Below are 23,953 nucleotides of genomic sequence, written 5' to 3' on the forward strand. Positions count from 1 at the left end.
GGCAAGAACTTTACTGTGATGAACCCAAACTCCTCCAAAATTAGGTCATCCAAGTTTGGAGGATGAACAGGTGTATTGTCCATTACTAGGAGGCACTTGAGATCCAGTTTCTTTTCCAGGAGGTAATTCTTCACACTAGGGACAAACACTCCATTGAACCACTTGACGAAAATTTCCCTCGTGACCCATGCTTTATTATTAGATTTCCAAAACACACACAATTTACTCTTCATAACATTGTTTTTCCTGAACACTCTGGGATTTTCAGAATGGTACACTAGTAACGGCTTCACTCTGAAATCCCCACTAGCATTAACACAGAACATGAGTGTCAGCTTGTCTTTCATAGGCTTGTGTCCTAGCAGTCCCTTTTCCTCCTGAGTAATGTAGGTCCTCTTTGGCATTTTCTTCCAAAAGAGGCCTGTTTCGTCACAATTGAACATTTGTTCAGGTTTCAATCCTTCAACCTCTATGTACTCCTTGAATTCACTTACAAATTTTGTAGCTGCAATTTTGTCTGAACTGGCAGCCTCACCATGCCTTACCACACTGTGTATGCCACTACGGTTCTTAAATCTCTTAAACCAACCTTTGCTGGCCTTAAATTCACAAATATCAGTACTCATTGCAGGCAATTTCTTTACCAGATCGTCGTGCAACTGCCTAGCCTTTTCACAAATAATCGACGTCATAAGACTATCTCCTGCTAATTGTTTCTCGTTTGTCTACACCAATAATAACTTCTCAACATCTTCGAGTACTGGTGATCTCATTTTTGTCAGCATATTTACTCCCTTTGCAACAACAGCTTCCTTGATTTCCTTTTTCTTGGCCACGATGGAACCTATGGTTGTATGGGGTTTGTTATACATCATGGCCAGTTCGGCCACACATACGCCACTTTCATATTTTTCAATGATGTTTTTCTTAAATTCAATTGTATTTCTCACCTTCTTTACCAAAGGCTTGGCACTAGAAGCTTTCTTTGGAACCATGGTAGCTTATTTAGTAGTTGCAAGCACTAAAATGAATGGAATATTATGAAATATTTCGTATGAGCAAGTGAGGGGACCGTTGCTCACTGGTAAACAATGGCACACTGGCTGGGAAGGGAGGCCGAGGCGGCTCAGAGCGTGAGTACGGGTCCCAGACGAATGACTATTCTCGAGTCAAACTACGATTAGCGAGCCATTGTTTTGACGAAAACGTTACGATTCCGAAAATTACGACTATCGTGCCTTACGATTATCGAGGGACCACTGTATATATACGTCAAACACGGTGGCTTGTAAGACGTATATATACGACTGAAATGGTCAAAGGGTTAAGGAACCTCCCTTGAGGGGGAAGTTCGCATCCTGAAATTTCTTTCATATCCTGAAGCAAAAAATCGATCAAACGATGGTTCGTATCCTGAAAAATTCGCGTGGTGGGGTGTTTGTAACCTAAAGTTCCACTGTATATACTCTAGAATGAATAAAATAGGCCATAATATGGTGGCAGAGGCAGCGGCTGAAGCGTCTGCTATTTCCTGTCTAACTTTGACTGTGGTATCTTCCCATGCTCATATTGTAAGAGAAAGTGGAGTATTTGCAAGACTAATTGCAGAAATATCGTATATAAAAACATAATAAATCATAATACTATACAGAATGTAAAGAAATGTTAAACTGTTTATATAAAGTGTACATATGTATATGTATTTACACACTTGGAGCAGAGATGGTGGGGGATGTTAAGGATGGAGGAGGTTGAGGCTGCGGTGTATGATGTCAGTGGCCCTGTAAACCTCCGGCAACCAGTGTTTCATTTGATTGCCAAACTTAACTGATACAATTTGTTTTTTTAAATCACTGAACATAACTGATACAGCTTTAGTATCTATATATCGTAGATGTACTAAGCTGGTATTGCCTGGCTAAGTCCATGGAAATCATCCTCTTTTTCTTCTCAGCACTGTTCTTTGCACTTATTTTTTAGGACCCATGGTTAGAAAAAAGAAATTTGGCCAAATGACTGTAAAAACAAAAATGCAAGCAAGCACGAGAATACTACTCCTACAGCGATGTAAACTGCTTACTGCATGTTTTGGCATCAGCTGTGCCAACTAGCGGTAGGATTCTGAATTATTATTACATATGTATTGTTATTATTATTATTAATGTTATTATTATTATTATTATTAATTTAGGGAACTGAAGGGGGCCGTCGGGCAAAATCTGTAACTCTGTTGTTTACTGTCCGATTTTCTCCAGTTTTGGTACACAAGACAAAGTCGTTTCACTCTTTCTTGAAAATATTTATCAAAAATATACCTCAAACAACAACTGAGAAATGACTGATTTACTGAAAATGCCATAGTGTTAAACTTTTATCCTATATGGGACTACGTGAGGTTGTTTGGACACTTGGTGCCGAGAGAACAATGCTTATTCTTATTTTCTGTGACCACTTTTCTTTAAATGAACGTTTCTTTATTTCACAAAAAAATAAAGTTTGTTAGTTCCTGGAATATTGCAAAAAAATCTGCCCTTTACTCCCACATAACTCCCAAAGTATTTGGAATATTTCCAAAATTTGTTCACAGAAAATTAGAGAAATCATTATTCTACAACTTTTGTGAGTATTATATTCCATTTAATTCAGTAATAAAGCGAGAAAGTTGAACAATTGTTGAATAAGTTACTTCCGAGATATCGGCCGGGAGCGCCGGCCGGCCCCCGTCTCCAAAAAAAATTTTTTTTCGCGAAAATCGCGTTTGTTTGGGTGTATTTCTTAGTAAACTGATGTTCTAGTGCAGTTAGCCTCTTCAAAACACCGTTTTCTGTTACTCGCAGACTAAAGAATACGACCTGGAGAGGAGTAGCTCAATATTTATGGAAATATTCCCGATAATCTTTCGTCATATTATGGCCTATTTTATTCAGTCTAGAGTATATAACATGTTTGTATGTTATTTAGAGTGTTTATTATATCATATTAGATCAATTCTGATAGAAAAATAAGCTGTAGAGTTGATATATAAGCTGATATAAGCGTAATAATGAGTGATTTATCCTGGCGCGGCAACCCTTCCGCGCATCTTGATATGATTAATGACTGTTGCTAAATCTAGGGATAAGCTCCGCCTTCAGTTTTATGATGCCAAGTAGTCAGTTATTATATTAGAAAGTATAATGCAAGAAAAAGCGATAAAAAACAAGGAAAAATTTCCAAAATATATATGGGCCGTGAGCAGACTCGCTACCAACATCGCCGTCACCATACCTGATATAAATGGCTATAATTTCTTGTAGAAACGTCGTAGAACATTCATTCTGGTACCATTGTGTTGCCAAAGAGTTGAGCTATTTTTCAGTATATATAACTCAATTTCCATATTTTTTCGATTTTTCGGTGAGCGCGCGCGGAAAATTGCCCTACAGCCCCCTGAAGCTCTATCATTATTATTATAATAACAAAAATTATTATTATTATTTTTATTGATTTAGGTAACTGGAGCACAGCTCCAATTCTCTAGATCAAGAGCCCCTCGCCAGCGTCGAGGAACCTTGACGCAGGTGAGAGGCTCTTGATCTAGGGAATTGGATCTGTGTTCTAGTTACCTAAATTAATAATAAAAATAATAATAATAACTAATAATAATAATTATCATTATTATTATTATTATTATTATTATTATTATTATTATTATTATTATAATTAACGCCGCCAACTTAGTGCACTGTTTACCGCACTGTGGGAGCAGTTCTCTAATGCTTTGCTTACAGTCATTTGGCCAAATTTAGTTTTTCTAAGCATGGGTCCTAAGAAAGTAAGTGTAAAGGACAATGCTGAGAAGAAAAAGAGGATGATTTCCATGGAATTAGAGCATGAAATCATAGATAAACAAGCGAGGTGTTCAGCTTTTGCACAGATGGGGTAGCAGGCTCGTAACTCAAATGTTGGCTCGTAACTCAGAGAAAAAAATTGACCCAGGGACAGCTCGTATCTCAAAAAACACGTACGTTGGGGCACTTGTAAGTCAAGGTTCCACTGTACTTGTCATCGTGAAGCCAGTCAAAATCATTTCTATTTCTGTAATATGTCCTCCATTCTATCACATGAGATGAAGAAAATGAGAATACAACCATAAATACCATACGAAAATAGACTGCAAAGTCGCTTTTTGAACCAAAAACACAGACAGAGCTTTTTTTTTCTCAGTATGCACTGTATGCTGCAGGATTTTTTTTTTATACTGTGCACACTGACCACACAGACCCATTCTTTCACATCTAAGCCTACCAGCCTTTTCCTGCTTGATTTGATGGCGCTAGAATTTATGCGTTCTAGTACAACACCAACCCTGGCGCATAAGACATACTAGTACGGTACCAACCCTGAAAGGGTTAATATCTTTAATATCTATGCACTCTTAATTCAGAAGTCATTTTTTGTATGTTAATATTTAGCTATTCATTGATGAGTTAATATTGGGTTAGATTATTTCTTTTGCTATTCAGACTCGGGATTATTTTTAATCTTTGATATATAGTGTATCCTAAAGTATACTTAATATAACATAGTAATGTAGAACCCACTCAGAAACTTAAATGAAAAAAGAAAGAAAGAAAGGAAGCTATATATTTTGGTCTCCATCGGAGGCCCACTTCAAAGATGAGGCTGAAACATACAATCCCCTTTTTCTAGTTTCATTTATGTCTCCAAGTTAAATAACAAAAAAAGGCACAATACTGTGACTGGAACGATACACAAATAACCCGCACATAAAAGAGAGAAGCTTACGACGACGTTTCGGTCCGACTTGGACCATTTACAAAGTCACACTAACCAGAAGTGGAGCAGGACGGCTATATATAGGCAGGAAGAGGTGGTGGTAGTAGTTGTTAGTGTCTCCATTTCCATTGGCTGGTGTCTGTTACACTACCAACATTAGTAAAACATATTTTAGTGTTACAAATTCACAGTCTTGAAAAGCTTCAGCTTTGAATCACACTTTTTTTTTCCTGCTGCACTCAAGAATAATTGAGAAAAAGCTTGAAGTGTCACATAATAATACATATGAATTATTCACATTTGTACAAGTGTTTCCTCCCCGTTTCTTTAATCTTCCTAAAACATTATTTCCATAAGTTAATGCACTTTATTTTATCCTTTATGACCATAGCTGTTCTTTGCTTTTTTTCATGCTGCTAAACACACCTATTTTTTCTTCACTTATAATTTTCCTTGTTTTTTTTTTTTTTTTTTTTTTTTTTTTTTTTTTTTTTTCTCAACAAGTCGGCTGTCTCCCACCGAGGCAGGGTGACCTAAAAAAGAAAAAATCCCCAGAAAGAAAATGCTTTCATCATCATTCAACACTTTCACCACACTCACACATAATCACTGTTTTTGCAGAGGTGCTCAGAATACAACAGTTTAGAAGCATATATGTATAAAGATACACAACATACTCCTCCAAACTGTTCTCTTTTATTAATTAACAATCCTTAATCTTCTGCAGTCTACTAATGTAATAATGCAAGATATTAAGAAATCCATTGAATGTGTTATATCTGTGTTGCTCATCTATATAGATGCAGAAATATATGTACAAATATACAGTTATTAGTTAGGAATTGTATCTTATATTCAATGTTAAACACTATTTTTATAAAAATGCACTACTGAAACATGTATTTGTTATCCTTATTGATTGAACCTGGTAGTAGTAGTATTATACTCTCCTGAGACATGGCAGGTTGCAACAGATCTTCATTTTGAGGCTTACACTAATTATTTACATTGAGACTTTAGCTAATTATTATCATACTTTGTTTTAATTCTTGGTAAAGCTTAATTTTTTCTGCTACAAATAATCCTCCTTCACATTTTGCTTTTTGGTAATCCTTCTTTGTTAATATATTTTTTAACCAGTAGCAGTTGAACAGTAAATTCTTAGATGAGTGTATGTATTTCAGTGTGGGGGTTTTACTTGTTAGGTTGCTTGCAGGTAATTAAATTCAAAATTTTGAATTGGAAGTAGGCAGTGATGTGATTAATATTTCCTATAAATTTTGTTGTGTTCCATTCCCCATTACTCTTTATCTATACATGCTTTGTAATAGCATGATACTATCACTATATAAGGATTATTTAACCCTCCCCAATTGACAATCTTCTGAATTGCATGTTATAGTTGTTCCCATGTAATTGTTATTTGTTTCACTTTTTCCAAACATTTTCAGGTTGTGATTGTTGCATACATGTCTGAAATTATACTTTGCATGTGATCATGGAGCTGTAATTTGCCATCTGATATTGAGATTGGGAAGGCATAGAGACCTTTTGCTTATACTATACCATTGTAAGTTAACATTTGGGTGTGGCTCAGAGATACAAGACTTTTACATAGTATCTAGATGAAGTGTGTTAGGTAAATGCTGAGATATTTACATATCATAGTTATTGGCCATAATTCTGAATTTACCAGAGGTTTTCTTTCTAATTTAGTCACTATTTTCTGACATGGAAGATGTGAGAAATTACTTGAATGACTGGCATGTCTACAGTAGAGCAATAAAATACTATAGTACAGTAGTATAAAGCATGAGTTGAAATAAGGAATTGCTCATGTATTACATGTTGTCTCAGATTAATATTTCTTCTTTATTTAAAACTTTTAATACTAAAAATTAATGGAGTTGCATATTACCACAGAGCCTATGGAAAAGGATTAACTCATTTGCAAGTCATCTTAATTATCTTACTTTTCTTTCTTTGATAACACTTGACTCATGGGAAGAGTGACCCCCAATAAGATACAGTACTGATTAATCTGGTGTGTGGTAAGTTGCATTGGCTCAGCCTGGCACGTGTAGACCTCTTTTTTCCAAATAACCTAGATTTTTATTGCTGTGTCAAGCTGGGGTAGAGTTTATTTCCTCACATTTCTGATAGGAAAAAATTCACATGAAATTCCATGCAACTTCTTAACTTTTCATTGTCTATTAAAATTGAGATTTTGTGTATACTTCATTTAAATCTACCTGGGAATATCCATGAGACACACTGTTTTCCTATATATGTGAACGGAAAATGAACTCTACTGCATGAGCGTGTGCCGCAGGGCTGGAGCGGAGCCAGTGTGGCGTATGCTGTTGGGGCGGCTGTTAGCGGTGATGGATATACGATCCTGCAACCTGACGCGTGTGAGGTGATTGCCACACTCTTTCTCTCGGTCACCTCTTTTGCTCTCTCTCTCTGTATATATAAATATCCAGTAGTTTGCTTATATCACAACACTATCTTCACATGTGTTGACATGTTAATTTGGGTCTTGTTAGGGAATATACCTAATACTGTAATAGAGATGGAGAAAGCAGAGATAAATTTATTTGTGACGTTTCAGTATGTTCATTAATTTCGCTAACATATTTTATTGCATAAAAAGTGCCAGTTGCTGACTTAAATGCTTTTAACCCTTAAACTGTCCAAACGTAGATCTACGTTTGCGCGCGTAGTCCTCCGAACGTAGATCTACGTTTTTTTACATAAAGAATGTAAAATTGGACGTAGATCTATGTTCGGAGCACTACGAGTGCGAACATAGATCTACGTTTGGACAGTTTAAGGGTTAATATTAAATAAAATATTTTTGTTACTCGGATTCTGCATTAAATGTGTTCCTCTTTTTTGTGTCTCTCTATCTCTCTTACTCTATCTCCATTTCAAATTTACATTTACACTTTTATTTTGATTACAAATTAAAGCTTTTTATGGAACACCTAATGTGGTTGGAAATAAATGGTATACAATACCGACACAATGGAAAATAAACACATGAGCAGTATAGTGTGAACCTTTATTGACAATGTTTTGCCCAAATGTTTTTCGCAAACAGATGTGACTTTATCTCTTCGTGACTTTATCAGGTCACAAACAGATCTGTTTGTGACTTGATAAAGTCTACTGTGTGGGTGAAACATTGTCAATAAAGCATCACATTATACTGCTTATGTGTTTATTTTTCCACCTAATGTGGTTTCTGAAATTAATTATACATTACATATTAGTATATTAGATTAAAATTTGGGAAAGTTATCAGATGTAACAAATATGCATTGCCCTCAGGTGATTCATATTTGTTACTAGTCATATTTATCCCCAAAAAAAAATTTTTGAGGAAAAGGAAGGATAATTGATTCACCATTTCTCAAAATAAAGTTCACACTGCATCAAAGTTATTCTTTAGAGAAACTCACTATTAATGTAGCCTCTATAGGTATATTAGGGAAGGTTGGCAACTGTCGTATATAATAATAAATATCTAAATTGGTATTTGTATTATACTAGAGATGGGAGTTGCTAATCTGTTGTTTGCACACACTTTTTTCACATAGCCCTGAGATTGCTGGCTTTATTGTAGTGTGATGGCTTATTGTGGTTTGAGGTGGCTTAATGTGATCCTTCAATGCTTGAGCAGCTTTTGTAGTCACCGTCATTGTTTAACAAGCAGTATTCAGTGCCGAATCTATTAGTGCTCAGAGTTAAGCTTTACCCATTTTGTAGACAAGAAAAACTAATAAACAATATTGAATAACCGTGCACTATAGCAGTTTTTAGTAATATATCATTGACTTGAAACAGAGTAGATAGATCTCTATGCCTATCTGAACTATTGATATAGTTTATTAAACTTAGTGCATATTTTATATCTCAGGAATTCTAATGATGTAGCAATAGAATTTATAACTGTTATTTATGACATTTAAATATGAATATGCATGGTATTCATTATTAAAAAGTGACACAAGGTGCAGTGGCATTCTTTATTAAAAAATAATGCAGGATGCAGTAGTATACTTTATTGTTATCTTGGCCATGTGTATTGAGAATCTCTGAACAGCTGTAACCTTTATTGTTTTACTCTTGTGGTACAACAGTGAGGTCAATAATGGCAATAAATACATCTGAATAAGTTTAATGCAGTATTTAGCAGAAATTTGTAAATCTTAAGGCAAAGTTTATTAAGTTTAAAAATTTTTTAGGATGTAAATTATTCGTCAAACCCAGGCTGATGTAGAATCTAAACTCTCTATGGTGTATTTATTATGACTATGGGACAATTTTTGGAAATTTTCTAGGTATATACATAATATTTTTGCCAGAATATATTTTGATAGTATGTACCATGTGTTCTGAAATTTTTCCATGCACATTATAATGCATTTTCCACTCGTTCGTTTTTTATTCAGTGTTAATGATAGCATTCTCACCAGCACCTTTGAGTATGTAAGCATAAGCAAAAATTGCACATTTTATTTGTTCTAAATGTGAATGCTGTGTTTTCCTTGCATTTAATTCTCATTTTTTGTCAATACTGATTAAGTTGATGTTATGAACATGAGTAGTTTTGTATATATAATACATAAATACTAACATACTCCTATTTTTTTTGTCTTTAAACACAGTAAATACTCATCTGTGTAGCATCTGTATTTTCTTGCAATCTCTCTGTAAGAGGTGTGACCAAGAAGTTTTAAGACTAAATATACTGTACTTGTGTTTATGAAAACTATGGACTGCAGATCAGAATTTTTTTTTTAAGAGTATATCATTGTTTCTTGGGACAATTTCCCTGAAAGAATATAACATCTTTGGAGCTGTAAACTTAATAGGACTGTGCAATCCTTTGTGACATAGGATGTTAATGACGAGGGCTTTGGGCATCAAGAATCTATTACTTAAGATCAAAACACTCAAACTGGGTTCCTTTCACAGTATTGTTCCTAAGCACTACAACACAGTTGTGTATAAATACTTGGTTGTTTGTCTGACCTAGTGGATCAATTTGTACTAGTCCCTCTCCTTCAAGGGGTAAATAGGGTGGATTTGTTTTTTGCTGGGTTGAAGGAGCTCTTGATCTGAGGTGTTGGATCTCTTATCCCCTTCCTTCTCTCATGGAAGACTCCTTGGTGCTGGTGAGGGGCTTGTAATCTAAGGAATTGTCTGTGCTTCCCTTAGATTGAACTTGAATGACTCTCATTCTATTTTACCATCTATACATGCAACTAACATGCACAACTTCTCACAACACACAAATCACTTATTACTACACCTCATGTCAACTTTACCGACCACTGCAGTCTCTACCCCACCCCTTACATGCCTCTACTGCTGTATTACTAGTAAGTAATAATGTCATTTGTGCAACAGAATGTCAGAGGATACAGGGAAAATCAAAAAGAATTCCAAATGTTGGTTTCCTAGGTTTCTTCCTGTATGCTTTTGTCCTCAAGACCTTGAAATACTTAATACAGTTGGATTACTTATCTTGGGCCATGCTCGTTTACAATCATTAGACCCCTCATCCTGATAATTATACAGTTAAAACATAATTCTTGTGCACAACAATGTCGTGTATTAAAAAATTTCCATTCATACTCCACTGTACTGCAGCTTGTGTCTTTTTGAACAGGTGGTGCATAATCGTCTCTTTGTATTTCTTCCATTCATGCCCATTAGCTTTAACTAATATACACTTTTTTATTTTATCCTTCCTTATGCCACTCCTTTTACTAGGAGATTTTAACACTCATCCTTTGCTCTTGGAAGGGTCTGAGTGTGACTTGTAGAAACCCGTTGTGTCTTAACTCTCACCCATTGTTTGCCATATCTTAAACACTGGTGCATCTGCACATCTAGATCTGTAAACCAGTACCCTCTTATGTATAGATCTCTCTATCTGTTGCTGCTTTATAGTATTAGAACTCAATTGAACAGTATTTTTATTACTTCCTGTTTTTACTACCACTTTCCTCACTGCTCTCGGTGTGTAAGTATGAATGTGGACATGCATTTGTTTCCTTTTCTGACACTTAATGTTGTTACAGTAAAATCAGTCGTGAAACTTACTGATCATTCCTCATATTTTATAGGCCTTCCCCACTGCATAAGTATTACTTATTCAAACTTCCTTTACCCAAGAAAATTTCAACATAATGGAGACACATTCATTGGTACTGTTCTGTCCTTATTGGCATGTATTCCATGATGTTTTATTTTTCTGTTGTATTAATCTTATTCTCTTTCTAATTGAATATCATATTCTATGCTTTTTTAACTTTAAATATTTTTTACACAGCTATATTTTATCAATTTTATCAGTTATATTATCTCTTTTTAGCATATTTCTTTGTAATTTTTTTGTATATTTATGTCCAGTTTCTAAGGAAATTGGATATATTTATTTCTTATATTATGCTAGCTGGTATACAGTAATTCCCTGCTTAACAACCAGGATACATTCTGGAGAAATTGATAATTAAGCAGTTTTTCCATAGACACCAGTATTTGCAGTGTGTGTGCATTCTGGGACAATAATATTCCATATTCTTTTCCTATTTATTTTTAACCCTTTGAGGGTCGACAGGCCCTCTCCGAAACTCGTTCTCAGGGTCGGCCAAATTTCAAAAAAAAAAAAAATATTTTTTCTTATGAAAAAATAGTTTTTTTTTTCTAAACATTATAGGCCAAACAAAAAATTTTAACGTCAATACTTACCGAGATATGGAGGCGTGAAATTTGCCAAAATTGAACAACATATGGTAACATCGCCGACTGCCGTCACCCGGTATTTTTCTATTTACTTTTTTATGTACTATTTTCAATTATTTTTCAATTTTTCTTTTTCTGAGTAACTTTTATGGCCTCTTGAGACCAATATGATCAGTATTTTATAAGTTATTTCTTTTTCAATACTACACAATAAGGGCGTAAACACTGTTGTCATTATTTTGTTTATAGAAAATATTTACACAAACAAATGCTATGAAATGTTGTTTATTACTATTTTTCTGTATTTTATATACACATATACAGTCACAGGGAATGTTTCTAGAAGTTCTGCAGCCTGTGGAAGTCTTTGAAACATGGTGTCATGTACAGTTGTGTTTTACACTTCTCACACATAAAACGAGCGTCTCTGCATTGTTGTGGGTGTTTTTTTGTGTGTGTGCACAGACGTAACACCTCTTCTGAGCCTTTTTCTTGAAAGCAGTAGCAGGCAGTTTTACCAGGAAGTGATCACCATGCTTCAGATGAGCAGGTAGTTGTTGATAATTTGGTGGGCGGTCAATTGCAGGTGTTCTTCCTTGGTACTTGAATACTATTTGTCTGATGACAGACAAACAGAATTTGCCATACTGTGGTTTGTTTCTGGTCCTCATCTTATACATATTATAAGCATTGAGCATGGAAATGTCCAGAAGATGGAAAAAGAGTTTGATGTACCACTTATAACTCTTGCGAACACAACCAGCAAACCTAATCTGCATGTCACATTTGTCCACTGAGCGCATGTTGAAGGTGTAATCAATCACAGCTGCAGGTTTTAGAATGAGTTCATTGCTCTCTCTGTGCTGCCTGCCACTGTCTGCCATTTCATTAGGGTGAACTGATGACAACAGTGTGACATCTCGTTTGTCATGCCACCGAAATGCCATGATGTCATTGGCAGCAAACGCCTGCACCTCACCTCTACGAGTGCCAGCGTCAAACCTGGGCATATGTTTCCGATTTGCACACACTGTGCCACACACATCTGTCATGTTCACTCGCAAAAAATCACTGAGTGAGGGGCTTGTGTACCAGTTATCTGTACATAATATATGCCCCTTACCAAGGTATGGTTCTATCATTGTTCTAACCACATCACCAGAGATGCCCAATAACTTCCTGGTATTTTGCAATGTATAACTTCCAGTGTACACAATAATATCCAATACCAGACCACTGTAACAATCACAAAGCACAAACAACTTTATACCAAAGCGTTTCCTCTTGCTTCGTATGTACTGCTTGAAAGAGAGTCTTCCTTTGAACAGAATCAAAGACTCATCAGTTACAAGCTTCCTGAAGGGATAAAAATGCATACTGAATTTCTCTTTCAGATACACAAACACATTCCTAATCTTATATAACCTGTCGTTTCTGTCAGGCCTGGTAACATTAGCACCAATCAATTCACTGGCATTATATCACTGAAACCTGGGGTTGCAATCAGGCGGTCTGTTGACCAGTATGATTTCACTTTGTGCTTATATACATGTGGCATAAGCATTATTGTGGCAAAGAAAAGATACATAGCCACAGTTGCCTCCTTCCACTGGTGTAGACATGATTTTGGTGAAAGTAATGTGTTTGCCATGGTGTACTTGTAGTATGTGTTGCTTTCCATGACAATACTTTCCATCAGGGGTTCGTCAAAGAATAACTCGAAACATTCCAGTTCAGTGGCATTGTTCCCCAGTGTACAAGATGGCCGTATTCCACTTTGGCTGTCATCAAACTGGTGGGGATTTGGAACAAAATTGACAGCTTCCTGCCAATCCCAGGTGTGGTCTGCTGGTGGGTACTGGACAGTGACAGGTGGTTGTGGTTGTGGAGGTTGTGGTTGTGGAGGCTGTGGTTGTGGAGGCTGGTGTGGTGGGTGGGGGGATGGTGGCCTTTGTTGTAGATCAGCTTAGGCAGCGGCATGGGTGGTAGCATGGCCCACTGCTGGTGCCTCACAGCCGGCACCACCACCACCACGCACATTTTTCATCCCAATTACAACAGTATCATCGTCATTTTCACTGTCTGTTCCTGTTGTACAGCCACGGGATGTACTCTGAGATGTACTCCTTCCCCTTGGAATAGCATATGGCACACTTCCAGTGCTCATATATCGTTGTATATACTGACGCTTCACTGGGGAATATTGCACTTCACTATCACTACTGGAACTAGTTTGAAGTGCTTGTAGTTCATATTCACCTTCACTATCATCACAAATGCTCTCATCTGAGTCTGGGATTTGGGAAAATAGGAGTTTCCTCTTTGATTCTGGTACAACTGAACGTGAACAAGATGGCCCAGCACCAGAGGTGGAAGGCTGAGGATCGTCCGGGTTTTCCTCACTATTACCGATATTATGGTCATTAGTTTCGGTCAGAACCTCACCAAAACCTTGAAACTCGTCTTCACTGGCACTTCCATCTGTATTAGAACTGTCACTGGGAAACAAAAGTGTCCCAATTTGCCGAGGAGTGAGGAGCTTCTTACCGCGAGGCATGGTGGACATTGTTTACTAAGATGGCATTCCCGCAATGCACCACTGGGTCCCAGATTTTTTTTCTACCACGCACACCGACCACACAGACCCATTCTCTCACATCTAGGCCTACCAGCCTTTTCCCGCGAGATTTGACAGCGCTAGAATTTATGCGTGCTTGTACGTCAAAAACCCCTGAGCGTAAGCCATACTAGTACGTCCGAAAACCCTCAAAGGGTTAATAGAGGGCATGGTAGGTAAGTTTGGGGTGCCATAAAAAATGATATTGGGGTGGCATTTGATTGAACTCTGTACAGAAAGAGGTTTGCAATGGGAAATACAGATTTTAAAAAAAAAAAGGGATGAAAAAGATAAAGTTTATGATTTAGGAAAAGACTGTAGTTTGTTGGGCTTTTATTAGTAAATAAAAGACTAGGGTAGATTTTGGATGTGGGTGTTTATAGAGAAACAGATAGATTAGATAATTTTTTAGTTGTACCCACAGAGAAAAAGGTAGAGGGGTGAAGGAAATTTTGGTATAAAAAAATGGGGGGTTTAAATTTACAAAAAAAAGGGAAAGGAGGCAGTTATGGTAAGATAAAACAACTATTGGTAGAAAGAGGGGCTAGTGAGAGACATAATGAGGTTGAATAGGTTTTGGGGGAGATTTAAAATGGTGTTGGGTGTTCACAAAAATTTTTGGGATATAGGAGGCGGGTACAGGACAAAAAGAGGAGTGATTGGGGAAATTTAATGAAATAAGAGAGACAGAAAGAGAAAAAGTTTGCATATGAGAGGTTTTTCAAAGTACAAGGATAAAAGGGGGGATGAGTATATAAAAGAGGAAAAGAGGGGGTTAAAAGAGGTAAAGGGAATGAAAAAGAAGAGCAAATCAGAGAGTGAGTAAATGCTGCCAAAAAATTTTAAAGGGAAAAAAAAAATTTTTTGGGAGCGAATTAATGTTGAGAATGTTTGGGAACAAATGGATTTAGCAGTTAAAAATAAAAAAGGAGAATTATTAAATGGAGATTTGGGAGATATCAGGAAGATGGAGAGAAATTTTGGGGTAGTTTTGGGAAAGTTGAAGAAGATGGGGGTTGTGATTTAGCATTGAACAGGAAGGTATAGCATTTTTTGGGGAGGAGGAAGAGCCAGATGGTGTGAGGAAGATGCATGGGCTGTGGGTAGAATAAAAGGGGGGATTTTAATGAAACCATGGTTATTTAATCCCAAAAACCTGTAACCCCTTGTTAAATTTCATGGACACTATTAAGAAAAATTACCAGTAAACTGGGGCATAACAAAAATGAGGTGTTGGGAGGACACTAAATGGAAAAGTCCTTTAGTGGATATCATTTTTTTCCCAGGTGGTTTTTTAAGGAAACTTCCAGATATGAAAAAAACAGTTTAAAATAATCATCTAGGTATAAGTCAGGAAAAGATGGGGCACGGTTTTTAACCTCAAATTTGGGAAGATGCATATACAGGGGGCCCAGACTGTTTTTGGGACATATGTGTACACAAAATTTTTGGTGATTGAGTAAAATACCCCTGCCATTTTAGATGAAAAGTTGAACTTTTTTAATCTTACAATTTTCATCCCTTTGGGAAAAAAAGCTCGGGGCCCAGGTGGTCTATGCAGTACCCCAGTAGGTCACATGGAAAACCAAAAATCGACAGGAGTGCTTCATTTTTTTGGAAATTAAACTGTTTTTTTTTTTCAAGAAGACACCTGTATCAGTGAGGAAAGTTGCCTGAAGGTTAATTTTTTAGTTTTAAGAAAAGAAGAATATGTGAACCAAGAATTATAATACATTTTAGGTTCCAGGCAATATATTCCCAAAGATCCACTTCGGGCCCTTGGAATTACCCCCAAAAGGGAAAAAAAAAATGGTTTGTCTCATTAAAATATTGATTGGAGTAATATTGGTGAGGACAGGGAGACGAATATATTTATAAGGTGCAAAGTGCTGATTAAACAGTATGTTACACTTTAGAACTTGTGCCATTTTTGGGGAAACTTTTTTGTGGATATGTTTGTTCAGTCATGGTTTATCCAAAACAAGAGAAGTATGGTGGAAGATTTGGGTCAGGGAAAATGGATTTATCACATTGATCCAAACTGAGGGATATTACCTTTAAACTTCTTTTGGGTTTTTCCAATTTCTTCTTTGGGTTTTTATTGGAAAACCACTGGCTGGTGAAATTTTCCCCAGAAAGATTCCAGAATGTTTCACAAGTGTCTTTTCCCTTTAACTTGTCGTTTTCTAAATCATTTACATCAAAGGGGTTTCAAATTTTTTGACTTTATTGGGGTATCCTAAGTTAAATATGCATAATATGCTTATTTTATGCCCATAACATCTGTATGCTCTCAAGACTATTAAAAAAAAACTATATACACAAAACCAAAATAGAAACCTACCAAAAATTTTTCACAAATAAAAAGAAAAAATGTTGGGTATGCAAAATTAGCATCTATCCTGTTTCAAGGAATATTCACTTTGGGAAAAACATCTGATATAAGAAACTAGTGTAAATAATGTTTGACATTGGGAAAAAAAAGGGTTTAAAGGGGAAGCAAAATTTTGGGGTCAGTTTTATTTAAAAATAATACAGTCACTTATGCATATTTACATCACTGTTGCTGCTGAGTGATAAAGTTTAGAACTTTAAAATACAAAAAAACCATAAGTATTCTTTTTATTTTCTCTTTTTGTGTTCTGTAGGCTGGGCCCCTAGAAAAACCTTTTCCCAAAGCTTGTTACTAGGAAATATATAATATACTATACAAAAAACTGTTTATGTGGGATTTATTTGTGGGATTTAGTTTAGTCACAGATCTAAATATAATTTAGTGCCTCAGATTTAATTAGATAAAATTTTTTGGGCCCAGACATGGGGAGACTGTGTCTGTGCAATTTTGGGGGAAGGAGTTTGATTTTTAGGGGGTCATCTAGAAAGGGTTAAATACTGTTAAAACAAGGTAATCGCAGGGTTTAAAAAATGAAAATAAGCTAATACCTTTTTTAAATTTTTAAATAATTTTTTTATCGCCATGCACACAAAAACCTTTAATGCATCTCCCCCAACTAGTTCCTTCTTCCTACCATTTGTTTAGGGAAAAATGACAAATTTGGGCCACTGCTGCCCCCAAATTCTATAGGTTGTTGGGGACTGGGAGTTTGGTAGTGAACTGCTACAAGCAAACAAACAAAAAAAAAAATTTATTTCTTTGCAAGATTACATTGAGATTTGGGAAATTAAAAAATGAGTTGCAGGAGAGCCACTGTCATGCCTTGGAATATTGATATTCAAGGGGGGTGAGATTATGTTTATTGGGGGACATAGCACAGCGAAGTTCCAAAACCCTAGGGCCCAAATGAGAGAGAGAGAAAAGAGAGATTTTATCTGACCCATGCTGCAATTTTCCTTTCTTGGGGAGATATAGGTTTGCTACTTTGGCTTTAGTGAGAACCTAGGCCAGTATGGAAGGGCCCCCATGGAACGGGAACAAAGCTGGAGGAAAAACGATTTTAGGGGCCAAACTGGGGATACCTGTGATAGTTGGCCAGTTGGGAAAAATGATATCTTTTCAAAAAACATGACGTATTATATAGGGCTAGCTGACATCAGTGACATACTACTACATAGAAAGCTCCTTTTTACAGAGCATTTCTGGCAAATTAGATCACGCCCAAAAGACATCAATTGTGGCTGAGGGTGGAGCTGGGGAGGGGCCTCTTTCTGGGAAAGGTGCATCAGAACAGCTGTCGACTGAAACTGTAGACTTTTGGACGCCCAGTGGTGAACCCGCAATACCAAAGAGGTGGGCATTCTGCAGAACGTTTGCATGGGGGGGAAACTTTTTGGTTTAACGATTTTTATCGAATTATCATTGGGGGTCAAGAATATTTTTGTATAAGGGGGCTTTTTTCGACCCGGCATCTGACCCGTAGAGTGTCAGTGGACAAGTGGGACCTCAGGGTGACCTGTAACCCTAAGGGATGTGTTACCTTGGGCTAGATAAACCATACCCGCAGAACACGTAAAAATCTTAGCAACCCACTACAAACTAAACACTGGGAGACGGTAAAGCTTTCACACATGTTTAAAACTGAACATTCTTTACATAGGTATTGGGTTTTTAAAGCAGTTTGGAAAGATCAAAAGATGCCTTTTTTGCAAAAAGAACACTAAGGCACTAAACATTTGTGGGGATGGGTAAAAAGAGTATGGGGAAACAATTTTAAATGAGGATATAAATGTGATCTAAAGTTCTTGGGCAAACACATGCTCTTTTTGGGCTGAGCATCAAAGGTAAAAATTCCACATTTTTTTACCAATTTTCTACAAAAATGGTAAAAACTATACTTTTTTCTCACCAGAAATAGCAGTGTGACAATGGTACACATGATAAAATGACTGTGTGCTCGGGGAAAAAAAGAAATGCAAGGTAATGGTGCAAAATGATAGAGAACTACACCACAGAGAAATCCCCAATGTTTTAGTGGCATCAGTGTGGTGAAAATTTTGTGGTGCCATGGTATGGATGGATTTTAGAGACACTGATGAACAGTAAATTTTGAAATTAGCAGACAGCCCCCTTAAGGTTGAGAAGAATACAAAGGGGGAGTGAGGTGGTGTGTGTACTCCTTTAAATTTTGGTTGCAGGGTTTCCCGACTGCTCCTAGCCCCGTTTTACTGAGGTGAGTGGGGGGAGAGGCGTGTGAGAGTGCGGGGGAATGCGGGTGGTGTGTGGGGGCATGTGAGAGTGGTGGGAGTGGGTGTGGGGAGGGGGTGGTGTGGGGAGGGGCATTTAGTGCGGGGGGAGTGTGTGCATGGAGTGTTAAAAGGGATAGCATGCGGCTGTGTGTGATTGCGAAGGGAGGGATGTGTGTGATTGCGGGGTGGGAGTGTGTGTTGGGGTGCGTCATGCAAGTTCCCGGTGTGATTCGGGGGTGCGAACCACCTAGTTGTACTCATCTAGTTGTACTCCCCCCTAGTTGTGGTTGAGGGGGCGAAATCACAGCTCCTGGCAGACTATTCCAATTCCTGATAACCTGTGACTGAAGAAAACTGCCAACATCCCTGTGGTTCATCTGAGTTTTTCAACTTTTAACTGTGACCCCTTTTGCTTTTTTGTGTCCCATCTCTCTTTAACATCCTGTCTCTGTGCACTTTGTCGATTTTCCCTCAGTGTTTTATATGTTATTATCATATCCCCTATCTCTTCTGTCTTCCAGTGTTTTCAAGTCAATTTCCCTTTTAACCCTCCCTCATAAGACACCCCTTAGCTCTGAGATTAGTCTTGTTGCAAACCTTTGCACTTTCTATATTTCCTTACATGCTTTGCTAGGTGAGGGTTCCAAACTGGTGTTGCATACTCCAATATGGGCCTAACATACACAGTGTACAGGGTTCTGAATGACTCCTTATTTAGATGTCAGAACACTGTTCCTAGGTTTGCCAGGTGCCTGTATGCTGCAGCAGTTACTTGGTTGATGTGAGCCTCAGGAGATGTGCCCAGTGTTATATTCGCCCCCAAGATCCTTTTCCTTGAGCGACGTTTGTAGGCTCTGGCTCCCTAGACTGTACTCTGTCTGTGGTCTTCTTTGCCCTTACCCCAGTGAGAGTGCATGTGTGTACTCACTATTTGTGGTTGCAGGGGTTGAGTCATAGCTCCTGGGCCCTGCCTCTTCACTGATTGCTATTAGATCCTCTCTCTCCCTGCTCCATGAGCTTTATCGAACCTTGTCTTAAAACTATGTATGGTTCCCACATCCACTATTTCACATTCTAGGCTATTCCACTGCCTGACAACTCTGACTGAAGAAATATTCCCTAACATCCCTTTGACTCATCTGTATCTTCAACTACTAATTGTGACCCCTGGTTTCTGTGTCCCATCTCTGGAACATCCTGTCTTTGTCCACCTTGTTTATTCCGCACAGTATTTTATGTCATTATCATGTCTTCCCTGACCCTCCTGTCCTCCTGTGTCGTCAGGCCAATTTCCCTTGACCTTTCATTGTAGGACAATCCCCTTTGCTCTGGGACTAGTCTTGTTGCAAACCTTTGCACTTCCTCTAATTTCTTGACGTGCTTGACTAGGTGTGGATTCTAAACTGGTGCTGCATACTCCAGTATGGGCCTGACATATAGGATGTGCAGTCTTGAACGATTCCTTACTGAGGTATCGGAATGCTATCCTTAGGTTTGCCAGACACCCATATGCTGCAGCAGTTATCTGATTGATGTCTGCCTCAGGAGATGTGCTCGGTATTATACTTACCCCAAGATCTTTTTCCTTGAGTGAGGTTTGCAGTCTTTGGCCACTTAGACTATACTCTGTCTGCGGTCTTCTTTGCCCTTCCCCAATCTTTATGACTTTGCATTTGGCGGGGTTAAATTCAAGGAGCCAGTTGCTGGACCAGGCTTGTAGCCTGTCTACGTCTCTTTGTAGTTCTGACTGAGCCTCGACCGATTTGATTCTCCTCATTAACTTCACTTCATCTGCAAACAAGGACACTTCTGAGTCTATCACTTCCGTTATGTCATTCACATGTACCAAAAACAGCACAGGTCCTGGAACTGACCCCTGTGGAACTCCGCTCATCACAGGCGCCCACTCTGACACCTCGTCACATACCATGACTCATTGTTGCCTCCCTGTCAGATATTCTCTTGATCCATTGCAGTGCCTTTCCTGTTATGTGTGCCTGACCCTCTAGCTTTTGCATTAACCTCTTGTGAGGAACTGTGTCGCAGGCCTTCTTGCAGTCCAAGAAAATGCAGTCTATCCACCCCTCTCTTGTTTTACTTCTGTCACCTTGTCATAAAACTCCAGTAATTTTGTGACACAGGATTTTCCTTCCCTGAAACTGTGCTGGTTGTCGATTATAAGCTTGTTTCTTTCCAGGTGCTCCACCACTCTCCTGAGATCTTCCCCATGACTTTGCATACTATACACGTTAGTGACAGGTCTGTAGTTTAATGCCTCTTGTCTGTCTCCTTTTTTAAAAATTGGGACTACATTTTCCATCTTCCATACGTCAGTTGCCCAGTTTCAGTGGATGTGTTGAAGATCTTTGTTAGTGGCATGTGACTATGGTGCTCTTCACACCTACTGCTAGGTTGAGGGACTGATTACCTCATCTTCTGTACATAGTTCTCCTGTCTTCAAGTTATGTCCTGGAATTTGTATTGATAAAGCCACTGGATGGCAAAACATCTACAATAAAGATACCCAGATGTTGCACATGTGTCTCAATTTCATCTTGTCGGTATTGTATACCATTCTTGTACACATAGCATTTCTGCTCCCTCTCTAAGGACTCACGGAGAGATGTTGTCTGGTCCCACCGCCTTTGAGGTATCAAGTTCACATAGCAGCTTCTTCACCTCCTCTTCGGTTATGTGTACCTCATCCAGCACTTGGTGTACCCCTCTGTTCTGAATTCCTGGAATCCTACTGATGTGGCTATACAACAGCTTTGGGTCAGACTTGACTTTCGATGGTATGTCATTTTCATGTTGTCACTGAGCCTCCCTTCTTATCTGTGCATATTCATTTCTGGCTCTTTGGCTGATCTCTTTACATTCCTGGGTCCTTTGTCTTCTGTACCTTTTCCATTCTCTAGTGCACCTAGTTTTTGCCTCCCTACACGTTTGGGTGAACCAAGGACTCATTCTGGTCTTCCCATTATTTCTGTTTCCCTTGGGAACAAACTTCTCCTCTGCCTCCTTGCATTTTGTTGTCACATAGTTCATTTCTTTTACTGGTTTTCCTGCCAGTTCTCTCTCCCACTGGACGTCTTGCAGGAAGTTCCTCATGCCTGTGTAGTCACCCCTTTTGTAGTTTGGTTTTTCCAATCCTATTCCTGCTATTCTCTCCACTTGTAGCTCAACTATGTAATCAAAGCACAGAACCACATGATCACAAGCTCCAAGGGGCCTACTAGTAACTTTGCTCCCCCAATGTGAGCTCTTCTGGCCACTTCAGCTAGTGTGTCAACCATTGCTCTGTTGCTCTTGTCATATTCTTCTCTTGGCCTCCTGCAGCTCTGTGGCAGGTTGTACATTACTGCAATTACTACCTTATTGCCCTCAGATTGTGTTATTCCTACTCAGTAGTCCCTTTTGCACATTCCATCCATTGCTTCCATTTCCTCAAATCCCCACTGGTATTTAATGAGCAGTGCAACTCCTCCTCTCCTCCCTTTATCTTTCCTGAGGATCTGATATCCAGGTGGAAAGATTGCATCTGTTATCATCCTGGTGAGTGCTATTATGTCTGGGGATATCTCCTTGATTCTTTCATGCCACTCCTCATACTTGTTTGTTATTCTGTCTGCATTTACATACCAAACTTTCAACTTCTTTTCTGAAACTGTGGTCTTGGGGGTATATTGGGGTTGGGGAAGTGGGACACCTGCTAAGGAACTATGGGTGGTTGCTGTGAGGGTGGAGTTTGTAATGGGTGGGGGCATTGGATATGGTGTGTGTGTTTTGGGTTAGAATGTTTGGTTGCACTGGGGTTGTCCTGGTTGGGGGGCTTCTGTAGGTGGTTGTGAGGGAGGCTGTATTTGATCTTCCTCCTGACTCTGGGTTCTCCTGTCCATCTCCATCTTCACCTCTCTTTCCTCTTTTTGTCTTTGTACCCTCACTTTCAGTTTTTGCCTTTCTTCTCATGATCTGTCATGGTCGAGATACACCTTCTGGTACACCGGCATATCCCTTAGTCTTCTTTTCTCCTGCAGGATCCTGTTTCGAGTCAATTCTGTCTTGAAAGTGACTTTGACTGGTCGGGTTCTTCTTCTTGCAAACCCCCCTATTCTCTGATAATATGCCAGCTGGGTCATGTCATCTTTTATTGCTTTTATGATGCTTTTGATCACTTTTTTCTCCCCTTGTCTTCTTCCTTCGTAAGTTTCCCCTTCAACTTCCTGGAGCCCATAAACAAAGACAGACCTCTTCCTTTCATTCTCACACTGCAGATCCCTATGTATCCTCTGATTCGATTTAGTTGCCTCTATTGCAGTTTTCCTTTCTTCAGTTTCTTCACTATCTGTTGACCTTGGATCCAGTGGCCTGTCATTTTCTCTTTTCAGTTTTCCCGGGGCTCTGCTGTGGTCTGTTAGGGCCTCCACATGTAGCTTAGCTCTTTCATTTTCTAGTCCCCTCCATTGCTCCTGATGTGATTCTCTCTTTTTCTCGGGCTCCGCGATGGTCTGATAGAGCCTCTGCATACATTTTCACTCCTTCGTTCCCTACAGTCCCCTGTGTGTGTGTACTCACCTAGTTGTACTCACCTAGTTGTGGTTGCAGGGGTCGAGACATAGCTCCTGGCCCCGCCTCTTCACTGGCCGCTACTGAATCATTCTCCCCACACCATTAGCTTTATTGCACCTCTGCTTAAAGATATGAGTGGATCCTGCCTCCAGTACATCACTTCCCAAACTGTTCCACTTCCTGACTACTCTGTGACTGAAGAAATACTTCCTAACATCCCTGTGATTCATCTGTGTCTTCAACTTCCAACTGTGTCCCTTAATTGCTGTGTCCCATTTCTGGAACATTCTGTCACTGCCCACCTTGTCAATCCCTCATTCCTCTCAGTATTTTATATGTCATTATCATGTCCCCCACCTCTCCTGTCGTCCAGTGTCGTCAGGTCGATTTCCCTTAACCTCTCCTCGTAGGACATACCCCTTAGCTCTGGGACTAATCTTGTTGCAATCTTTTGCACTTTCTCTAGTTTCTTTACGTGCTTGGCTAGATGTGGGTTCCAAACTGGTGCTGCATACTCCAATATGGGCCTAACGTACACAGTGTACAGGGTCCTGAACAATTCCTTATTAAAATGGCAGAATG

At 38.6% G+C, this 23,953-nt stretch overlaps 1 protein-coding gene across 1 annotated transcript in view; it reads left to right on the plus strand.

Moving 5' to 3' along the window:
• LOC128690311 (death-associated protein kinase 1-like) overlaps positions 1-23,953 on the plus strand; it is a 532,947-nt gene that overhangs the window by 418,808 nt on the left and 90,186 nt on the right. The window contains 1 exon segment of the mRNA XM_070090725.1: positions 7,112-7,396. Coding sequence (XP_069946826.1) covers positions 7,112-7,396 — 285 coding nt within the window.

The sequence above is a fragment of the Cherax quadricarinatus genome, chromosome 32, assembly GCF_038502225.1.
Source record: "Cherax quadricarinatus isolate ZL_2023a chromosome 32, ASM3850222v1, whole genome shotgun sequence".
NCBI classification, from domain to species: Eukaryota; Metazoa; Arthropoda; class Malacostraca; order Decapoda; family Parastacidae; genus Cherax; species Cherax quadricarinatus.